The sequence below is a fragment of the Mesoplodon densirostris genome, chromosome 17, assembly GCF_025265405.1.
Source record: "Mesoplodon densirostris isolate mMesDen1 chromosome 17, mMesDen1 primary haplotype, whole genome shotgun sequence".
Classification (NCBI taxonomy): domain Eukaryota; kingdom Metazoa; phylum Chordata; class Mammalia; order Artiodactyla; family Ziphiidae; genus Mesoplodon; species Mesoplodon densirostris.
The window spans coordinates 25,398,909-25,409,772 of NC_082677.1; the positions used below are offsets into that span (position 1 = coordinate 25,398,909).

Below are 10,864 nucleotides of genomic sequence, written 5' to 3' on the forward strand. Positions count from 1 at the left end.
CAAAAGTTTTGATACTCATTTACAATATTGCAGGTATCTTGGGGTATCTCATTGCAGGTATCTTGGGGTATCTCAAATGAGGTATCTCATTTACAATATTGCAGGTATCAGGGTTGTTTCTCTTTTATTTCTAAGTAGTATCACACTATATGAATATACCACAATTCATTTTATTCATTCTTCTATTGATGCACATTTGGATTATTCCCAGTTTCAGCTATTACGGATAAAGCTACTATGAACATCCTTGCACAGGTCTTTTTGTAGACATGTTTTAATTTCCCTTGGGCAAATGCCTAGGAGTGAAATTGTTGGGCAGTTCACATTCAAAGAAACTACCAAACAGTTTTTAAAAGTGGATATATCCATTTATAGTCATAATATTAATATATGAGGTTTCCAATGGCTCCCTATCATCACTAACATTTAGTATTGTTGATCTTTTTAAGTTTTGCCATTTTAGTGGGTATGCAGTGTTTTCTCATTGTGACTGAAATTTGCATTCATCTGATGATGAATGACATGGAGCAGCTTTTCATATGTTTATGGGGTGTATGTATTACGAATATTTTTTCCTAGTCTCTGGCTTGCCTTTTTTTTTTTGCGGTACGTGGGCCTCTCACTGTTGTGGCCTCTCCCGTTGCGGAGCACAGGCTCCGGACGCGCAGGCTCAGAGGCCTGGCTCATGGGCCCAGCCCCTCCGCGGCATGTGGGATCTTCCTGGACCATGGCACAGACCCGTGTCCCCTGCATTGACAGGCGGACTCTCAACCACTGCGCCACCAGGGAAGCCTTGGCTTGCCTTTTTATTTTGTTTTCACTGCTTTTTTGATGGGCAAAAGCTTGTAATCTTGTTGAAGTTCATTTTATCAATTTTTTAAAAAAGATTACTGATTTTTTTGTGGCCTAAGAAATCTGCCTACCTCAAAGTTACAGAGATAGGTTTATGTTTTCTTTTAGCAGGTTTATCATTTTCCCTTTTCTATTTAAGTTTTCAATTTAATATTAAGACCCATCTCAATTTAATTTTAGTTTATGGTATAAGGCAGGGGTCAAGATTGTTTTTTTTTTCACACTGTGATCCAGTTGTTCCAACACCATTTGTTGAGAAGACTTTCCTTTCCCCACTGAATTTCACTGATAACAATGCAGTGTTTCTAAATTTAAAAATTCAGTTCCTTGGACCACTGGCCACATTTCAAGTACTCAAGAGCTCTTGGCAGCTCTGGATACTGGATGAGTCAGGGCAGACATAAAATAGTTACAACATTGCACAAAGATTTGTGATAGCACTATTCTAGAGCTTAGAGCACAGTACCACTAAATATTTTGGGTTCTGTGAATGGTAATCTAAACCAAATAACAAAGTATGGACAGATATAAGGAAGATAAAAATTAATCACTGAGGGCTTCCCTGGTGGCACAGTGGTTGAGAGTATGCCTGCTGATGCAGGGGACACGGGTTCGTGCCCCGGTCCGGGAAGATCCCACATGCCGTGGAGCGGCTGGGCCTGCGCGTCTGGAGCCTGTGCTCCACAATGGGAGAGGCCACAACAGTGGGAGGCCCGCGTACCGGAAAAAAAAAAAAAATAATCACTGAACTTATATTAAGTACCTAGAGTAGTCAAATTCAAAGAGACAGGAAGTAGAATGGTAGTTACCAGGGATTTGGGGGAGGAAGAAAGAGTTATTATGAATGGGTACAAAGTTTCAGTTTTGCAAGATATAAAGAGTTCTAGAGATGGGTGGTAGAGTGATGATGGTGGCAAAACAGTGTGAATATACTTAATGCCAAAGCAATGAACTATTTAAAAATTGTTAAAATGGTAACCTTTATGTTAAGTATATTTTATCAACTTAAAAAAATTGTTTTAATTGCTTTTCCCCCAGCTGGTGTTAGTGCAGCAGAGAAAGCAATCGGTGTTACTAATGACGTAATTGTCTCTGGCGTACCTGAAGGATACCCAGTGAAGGTACAGAAGAGATTTAGGAGCCCAGAGCCCCACTTAGCTTAATGTCTCTATCTTGGAGTATTTCCATTAGACCCTCATCAGCTAATCAGAAAAGCGAGAAAAACAATTTGAGAGTTATTCTGCTATATGTTATTCACCTACTCATGTAATAATACTAAAGATTTCATTCATTAGGTTATGGTAACACATGGCAAACTAGCAGCAGGAGCAGTCTGGGGTTTTTTTGTTTTTGTTTTTTTGGCTGCGTTGGGTCTTCGTTGCTGTGCGCAGGCTTTCTCTAGTTGCAGCGAGCGGGGACTACTCTTCACTGTAGTGTGCCGGCTTCTCATTGCAGTGGCTTCTCTTGTTGAGGAGCACAGGCTCTAGGTGCACGGGCTTCAGTAGTTGTGGCTCACGGGCTCTAGAGCACAGGCTCAGTAGTTGTGGCACACAGGCCTAGTTGCTCCGTGGCACTTGCTTTGTCACCAGGGAAGTCCCAGGAGCAGTCTGATTTTTAAATAAAAGATCTCTAACTTTAAAAAATCTCTAAGCCCTTGATTTTGAATATTTAAATGTTGATCAGTACATATATATATATATAAATAACTTTTCTAAAGCATAAACTACTATATTATTTCAAGGAATGTTAGGGCATGTATGAATACCAAGTTTTGAGGATCTTGGGCTTTTGTACCATACAAGGTACATTTGTTTAAATATTTTAATTTTGGGACTTCCCTGGTGGTCCAGTCGTTAAGAATCTGCCTTCCAATGCAGGGGACATGGGTTTGATCCCTGGTTGGGGAACTTAGATCCCACATGCTGCAGGGCAACTAAGCCCGCACACTGCAACTACTGAGCCCATGCACTCTGGAGCCTGAGCGCCACAACTAGAGAGAAAAGCCTGTGTGCTGCAACAAAAGATCCCACATGCCACATCTCAGACCTGATGCAGCCAAAAATAAAAATAAATAAATATTTGAAACAAAAAAACAATAAATATTTTAATTTAAAACTCTCATTAAAACGCCTTAATAAAGACAATTCCAGAATCTTCAACTGATTTGTGGATATAAATGAAAGGAATAGTGTGAGTAATATTCCTATTAAGAAGTTATGAAAATAAGCTTGCTCCCTAGAAGATGAAGTGTTGATTTGGTGAGATGCCACCCTGTCTATGAATATGCCTGATTTGCATATTTAAGGCCATCTATAAATGCTGTTCTCTAAGACCTCCTCTTTGTCTAAGACATCCTAATGAACCTACATATTGTTTAGTAATGAAAATACTGTAATACACTTCAGGACTTCCCTGGTGGGGCAGTGGTTAAGAATCCTCCTGCGAATGCAGGGGACACGGGTTTGAGCCCTGATCCGGGAAGATTCCACATGCCGTGGAGCAACTAAGCCCACGTGCCACAACTACTGAAGCCCACGTGCAGCAACAAAGACCCAACACAGCCAATAAATAAATAAATAAATTTATTTTGAAAAAGAATCAGCCTGCCAATTCAGGGGACACCGGTTTGAGCCCTGGTCCAGGAAGATCCTACATGCCACAGGAGCAACTAAGCCTGTGCGCCACAACTACTGAGCCTGCGCTCTACAGCCTTTGAGCCCACGTGCCTAGAGCCCGTGCTCTGCAACAGAAGCCACCACAACGAGAAGCCCACGCACTATACCAAAGAGTAGCCCCTGCTCGCGGCAACGAGAGAAAGCCCAGGTGCAGCAATGAAGACCCAATGCAGCCAAAAATAAATAATATTGTAATACACTTAAGAACCTTTGAAAAGAAGCAACATTAAACACTGGAAGTTTTCTTTGCAGAAATTGTTCATGGTTTCAGCTAAGTGCGTGCCTCATTTTTCATAAATTCTAAAAGAAAAGCCAACACCTATTGAATTTTTACATTTTAGGCACAGTGTAAGCACTTAATTATTCTAATCAACAAATATTTATTGAACCGTTCTAGGTTCTTTGCAGTTTATCTCATTTCATCCTCACACAATCCTATGAAATACTATTATCCCCATTTTGCAAAGAGGGAAAAGTTCTCAGAGAAAAGTTACACAACTAATGAATACTAAAACGGGGCTTCTACTGTGGAATTCAAACCCACAGCTCTAAACCGTCAAATCCAGGAGAATAAATGCTTCCTAATTCTGTTAGTCAAAGCAGTCATTCCCCCAGAAGCCTCGCGATATTACTCGAACTACTACTCCCAACATGCAAAGCGGTTTCCGTGAAGCCGCCTAAGCGGCAGAGGCCGGAGGGCCCCGGCGTTCCTCGAGGCGCGGAAGGCAACCTGGGAGCCGTAGTTCTCCTGGACGCCTACCGGTTTTGCCAGCGCGGCGGTGGCAAATCGCTCGGTTCCAGCCAGTAGGTACTGTGAGGGCGAGCTGAGGCGGAGAAAGGGCGCGGAACTGGAAACGGGTGAGTCAGGCACTGTCTACGCGTTAAAGAGAGGCGGCACCGCGGCGTAGGGTTAAGTTAAGTTAGCGCGGCCCCCCGCGCAGTCTCTTTAGGGACACCGCGGTCTTAGCGTCAGCGAGCAGAGGGTGAGGAGGCTCCAGAGCCCGGTCCTTGCACCCGTACTCGTCCTCAGCTCCCCGCCAGCATCTCCACCATGCAGTCCCGGGAAGAAGCTCCGCGCTCTCGCCGCCTCGCTAGTCCCCGCGGCGGAAGGCGGCCCAAGAGGCTTTCCAAGCCCTCGGTTTCGGCTTTTTTCACAGGCCCGGAGGAGCTGAAGGACACGGCCCATTCCGCAGCCCTGCTGGCCCAGCTCAAGTCCTTCTATGACGCGCGGCTGCTCTGTGATGTGACTATCGAGGTGGTCACCCCTGGCAGCGGGCCTGGCACGGGCCGCCTTTTTTCCTGCAACCGTAACGTGCTGGCTGCCGCGTGTCCCTACTTCAAGAGCATGTTCACCGGCGGCATGTACGAGAGTCACCAGACGAACGTGACCATGCACGATGTGGATGCCGAGTCCTTCGAGGTGCTGGTCGATTACTGCTACACGGGTCGTGTGTCATTAAGTGAGGCCAACGTGCAGCGCCTGTACGCCGCCTCCGACATGCTGCAGCTGGAGTATGTGCGTGAAGCCTGTGCCTCCTTCCTAGCCCGCCGCCTTGATCTGGCCAACTGCACGGCCATCCTCAAGTTCGCCGACGCCTTCGACCATCACAAGCTGCGATCACAGGCCCAGTCGTTTATAGCCCACAACTTCAAGCAGCTCAGCCGCATGGGTTCGATTCGGGAGGAGTCTCTGGCAGATCTGACCCTGGCCCAGCTGCTGGCCGTTCTGCGCCTGGACAGTCTAGACGTCGAGAGTGAGCGGACAGTGTGCCACGTGGCAGTGCAGTGGTTGGAGGCGGCTCCCAAGGAGCGGGGTCCCAGCGCTGCAGAAGTCTTCAAGTGTGTCCGCTGGACACACTTCACCGATGAAGATCAGGATTACCTGGAAGGACTGCTGACCAAGCCCATTGTGAGGAAATACTGTCTGGACCTTATCGAAGGAGCCCTGCAGATGCGGTATGGTGACATGTTGTACAAGTCTCTGGTGCCCAAGCCAGAGAGCAGCAGTGGCTGCAGCTCTGTTGTGTCCATGGCAGAAAATCCACCTCAGAGGCTGGGTATGTGTGCCAAGGAGATGGTGATCTTCTTTGGACATCCCAGAGATCCCTTTCTGTGCTATGACCCATACTCAGGGGACATTTACACAATGCCATCACCTTTGACCAGCTTGGCTCACACTAAGACTGTCACCTCCTCAGCTGTCTGTGTCTCTCCAGACCATGACATCTATCTGGCCGCCCAGCCCAGGAAAGACCTCTGGGTGTATAAACCAGCCCAGAATAGTTGGCAGCAACTTGCTGACCGCCTGCTCTGCCGTGAGGGCATGGATGTGGCATACCTCAATGGCTACATTTACATTTTGGGTGGGCGAGACCCTATTACTGGAGTTAAATTAAAGGAAGTGGAATGCTACAGTGTCCAGAGGAACCAGTGGGCCTTAGTGGCTCCTGTACCGCATTCCTTCTATTCCTTTGAACTAATAGTGGTTCAGAACTATCTTTATGCTGTGAACAGTAAGCGCATGCTCTGCTATGATCCTAGCCATAATATGTGGCTGAACTGTGCTTCTCTTAAACGCAGTGACTTTCAGGAAGCCTGTGTCTTCAATGATGAGATCTATTGTATCTGTGACATCCCAGTCATGAAGGTGTATAACCCAGCCAGGGGAGAATGGAGGCGGATTAGTAATATTCCCCTGGACTCTGAGACCCACAACTATCAGATTGTCAATCATGGCCAAAAGTTGCTCCTCATCACTTCTACAACCCCACAATGGAAAAAAAACCGGGTGACTGTGTATGAATATGATACTAGGGAAGACCAGTGGATTAATATAGGTACCATGCTAGGTCTTTTGCAGTTTGACTCTGGGTTTATTTGCCTCTGTGCTCGTGTTTATCCCTCCTGCCTTGAACCTGGTCAGAGTTTCATCACTGAGGAAGATGATGCACGGAGTGAGTCTAGTACTGAATGGGACTTAGATGGATTCAGTGAACTGGACTCTGAGTCAGGAAGTTCAAGTTCTTTTTCTGATGATGAAGTCTGGGTACAGGTAGCGCCGCAACGAAATGCACAGGATCAGCAGGGTTCTTTGTAAATATTTTGAAATACTAAGATGTTTCTACTGCTATGGAATATATCTTAAAAAGATGTCCTTTTCTTTTCCTGAAAAAAAAATAAAATTGATTAGGCCTGCAGGTTTGGTTTAGAAAGGGTAATGTCTGAATTGCTACTGTAATGTTACAAAGTTTAAAACAGTCCATGAAATCAACTATATAATAATTTACTGTGCAGAAAGTCGAGATTAAAGTATGCAAAACAATGAACCATATAATTGATTAGAATGCTTGGTGGTTTTCTTTGTTCAAGTATTTGTTGCACCAGTGAATCGTTTTGATTAGTTACACTGTTTATATTTTGATTATCTAATTTAGTCTTGTTAGTGTTTAAATTCTATTTAGTGTTGTGAGGAAGTTAGCTTTTTAATTTTTATATAGAAAATTGGACTAGAAATTGTTGGTAGTGTTTTGAAGGTTTATATCTTCCTTCAGAATAATGAAAGTAGTAGATTTCCCAAATTTTCAAATAGTCAGTTTTTAGCATTCTAAGTTAATACAGTTTGTTAAAATTTGGTTTGGTGTTCTTCTCTTCTGCAAAGAAAAAAAAATGGACATATATATTAAGGTTATTAAAGAGTGATTTCATTTTGATAATGTGCAGAATGGTCTTAAGCACTCACAGAAAGTAAAAAAAAAAATCAGGGGCTTCCCTGGTGGCGCAGTGGTTGAGAGTCCACCTGCCGATGCAGGGGACACGGGTTCGTGCCCCGGTCCAGGAGGATCCCACATGCCGCGGAGCGGCTAGGCCCGTGAGCCATGGCCGCTGAGCCTGTGCATCCGGCGCAACGGGAGAGGCCACAACAGTGACAGGCCCGCGTACCGCAAAAAAAAAAAAAAAAAAAAAAAAAATCAGGATTCCACTGTTTTAAAAGAAATTTCATTTTTATTTTTGGAATATAAAATGTGTATTTGCTAAATATGACCATTTTTCTGTCTTAAAAAAGATCCATTCTGGTAGTATCACCAACTATTTAGACCCTTCTAAACCAAAAACAATAGGTAAGTTGCCATATTTGTTCATCTATATCTGATACATACTTCGTTGAATCAGAGGAGCAATCGTTTTTTTCACTGGACATGTGATTGGGTAATGTAAATCTTTATCCGTTGGTCATGCCTTGTCTTAAAAAGTTTATATGCTTTCCTACAATATGTTGGCTGTATAGTTTTGCTGTTTGTCTTAGAGGATTCTTTAGCAGGAAGTGACTTTTGTGAGGTGATACTGGTTTTGAAAATATGTATAAGCTAAAAACAGTGTTTTATTGAGATCAGTAGTAGATTTTGTGTCTATCAACTCTAAAATCAAGTGCCAGAAGAGAACTTTAAAACTTTAAGCTGTGTATAGAATTGTTTTATGTAGCGTTGAAATTTTCTGTCAGTTTTGTAAGTCACTGTGATTATCAGCTTGAAGGTATTTTTGTATTAAAAGTTGACAGTTAAAGAACATAAGTGGATGATAGCGTTTGGGGCCAATAGTGAAAGTATGTTTCCTCTAAAATACTTCCCTAAGCAGTGGTGTACATGGTTATTTTATTAGGTTATTTGTATCTGTCCTATATCTCTCTGTGAACCATGCTCCAGTCTGTTTTTTGTTTGTTTTGTATCACCATAATAAGAGAAGGTCTAGAAGTAGAGACTAAATTGCACAAAATTGACATTGTTAAATACGAGAACATATAGGTGCTTACTTTTGAGGGTCTGTTAATACATATGGTTGTCACAATACATATACACGATAAATGGTGTATATATACAGATGCTTATGTTCTATAAATTTTTCTATACCCACTTAGTTTATCTTCTTGAATCTTTGTTCAGTAACATGCTAATTCCTCTTCTTTGTTTATTCTCTAGTGACCAAACGCTAACATTTTTTTCACACTGGCAGAGTACTGAGGTGTGTGTTCTGGGATGGAGAACAGAATTTTGAATAAGAAAAGGGAGGGAGAGAGAAAAGGGTTTAAAAAAGCCAAACACACAAATAATGTTTTCTTAGCCATTTTGATTGGCCACCTGAAGAGTCCACAGGACATTTCTGTTCAACATTATTTAGTGAAATAAGATTCTTACCCTAGCAGCATGTGTTCCTTCAAAACAGCAAACATGCTTTAGTTTTGTTTGTTCCATATCAGGGGTGTCAACAAGCGCTGCTCTTAACATGGAAAGCTGTATCTTAATAGTATTTCCGACCAACTTTTCTTCACCAATAACTTCTCTTTGATAGCTTTTTGTTTTGTAAGGTTGAAATAGGACAATGCTGATCCCAACCACATTATCCATCTACAGAATTAGGGTATGCAACTAGTCAATAAGAGACAGATTCTCTAATGTGTCATTTTCAACCTTTGAGTTAGGTATAAGCTAATTAGTAGGAAAATATTGGTTTACAAAGAGCTTTTCTTAGAAAGGATTTTGGTTTCATGATATGTTTGTGAATTAGGGAATAGATGTTAACCTTTATTTTATAGATAAGTGATTTGTACATGGTTAGTTACAAATAAAACTGGCACTAGAACCCCAGGCCTTCTGACCTCTTAATTTAGTTTCTGCTAAATGTACAAAACCCTTGCTTACATAGTGAGTGACACAAGTAGCAGTGTTGAAATCCCTTCATCACAGGAAAGCACCTTTGTCTCAGTTTTACAGTGAATTGACACACATTTTAGCAAATGCTCAATGTAATGTCATTTGCAGGATTACTCTTTGTAAGACTTAGAATGATCTTATTTTTTGTCTCTGTCTGCCTGAAGTCTGAAAAGCTCAGAGAACCCAAATTATTTCAAATAATTTAAATATTCAAACGATTAGCATTGGTATTTTCAAAAGTATAAAATATAAGACTAGGGCCTCCCTGGTGGCGCAGTGGTTGAGAGTCCGCCTGCCGATGCAGGGGATACGGGTTCGTGCCCCGGTCTGGGAGGATCCCACATGCAGCAGAGCGGCTGGGCCCGTGAGCCATGGCCGCTGAGCCTGCGCGTCCGGAGCCTGTGCTCCGCAACGGGAGAGGCCACAACAGTGAGAGGCCCGCATAACGCAAAAAGGAAAAAAAAAAAAAAAAAAATATATATATATATATATATATATATATATATATATATATATAAGACTAACTTAGAAAATAACTTAATTTGGGTTTAGGATTAAATTTAATGTCCTTCTATCTCCTCTAGTTGAGCAGTGTTTTTTTTTTTTTTTTCTATTTTGTACCTGGATCTTATTGAGAATCTAATGAAAGCTTTTGACCCATTCCCCAGAAAAATATACATGTTTATGTTTTCATAATTTCAAAGCTGTTATGACACTTCTGCAGCTCATCCACACACCCAGGGTAAGAACACTGACAGTCCCAAGAACACTTCAACAAAAAGGAATTAGCATTTTGCACAAGATATATTGCTCAAATGTTTGTAAGGGGGGAAGGGCATTATTAAAATAGAGCTAAAGCAATCATATACATTTACCATCTGAAAGGGATGAGTACCTCAAAACAAAGGCAAAGTTCACACTTGTGAATTTCAAATTTCCTCATGATGATTAACTTAAGGACAGTTAAGTAAATGTAAGTGATTTAAAGTAATGGGTCAGGGCTTTCCTGGTGGCACAGTAGTTAAGAATCCGCCTGCCAGGGCTTCCCTGGTGGCGCAGTGGTTGAGAGTCCGCCTGCCGATGCAGGGGACACGGGTTCGTGCCCCGGTCCGGGAAGATCCCACATTGCTGCGGAGCGGCTGGGCCCGTGAGCCATGGCCGCTGAGCCTGCGCATCTGGAGCCTGTGCTCCCCAACGGGAGAGGCCACAACAGTGAGAGGCCCGAGTACCGCAAAAAAAAAAAAAAAAAGAATCCGCCTGCCAATGAGACATGGATTCGATCCCTGGTCCTGGAAGGTGCCACATGCCGCGGAGCAACTAAGCCCGTGCGCCACAACTACTGAGCCTGTGCTCTAGAGCCCGCGAGCCACAACTACTGAGCCCACGTGCCACAACTACCGAAGCCCGCGTGCCTAGAGCCCGTGCTGCGCAACAAGAGAAGCCACTGCAATGAGAAGCTCGCGCACCGCAAGGAAGAGAGTAGCCCCCGCTCGCCACAACTAGAGAAAGCCTGCGAGCAGCAACAAAGACCCAAAGCAGCCAAAAATAAATAAATTTAAGTAAATAAACTTTTTAAGTGTATAAGATATGTTACTTTAAAAAAAAATAAAGTAATGGGTCAGATGAGCTAGT

At 43.0% G+C, this 10,864-nt stretch overlaps 1 protein-coding gene across 1 annotated transcript; it reads left to right on the plus strand.

The window, feature by feature from the left end:
- The first annotated feature begins 4,219 nt into the window (after positions 1-4,219).
- KBTBD7 (kelch repeat and BTB domain containing 7) lies at positions 4,220-6,929 on the plus strand. Its single transcript, XM_060079892.1, has one exon. It carries the CDS (start codon positions 4,579-4,581, stop codon positions 6,622-6,624), a length of 2,046 nt encoding a protein of 681 aa, XP_059935875.1. The 5' UTR covers positions 4,220-4,578; the 3' UTR covers positions 6,625-6,929.
- The last annotated feature ends 3,935 nt before the right edge of the window (positions 6,930-10,864 follow it).

Bases quoted from the DNA above. Each gene is read 5' to 3' on its own strand.
- KBTBD7 (XM_060079892.1), top strand. From the start codon at position 4,579: ATGCAGTCCCGGGAAGAAGCTCCGCGCTCTCGCCGCCTCGCTAGTCCC.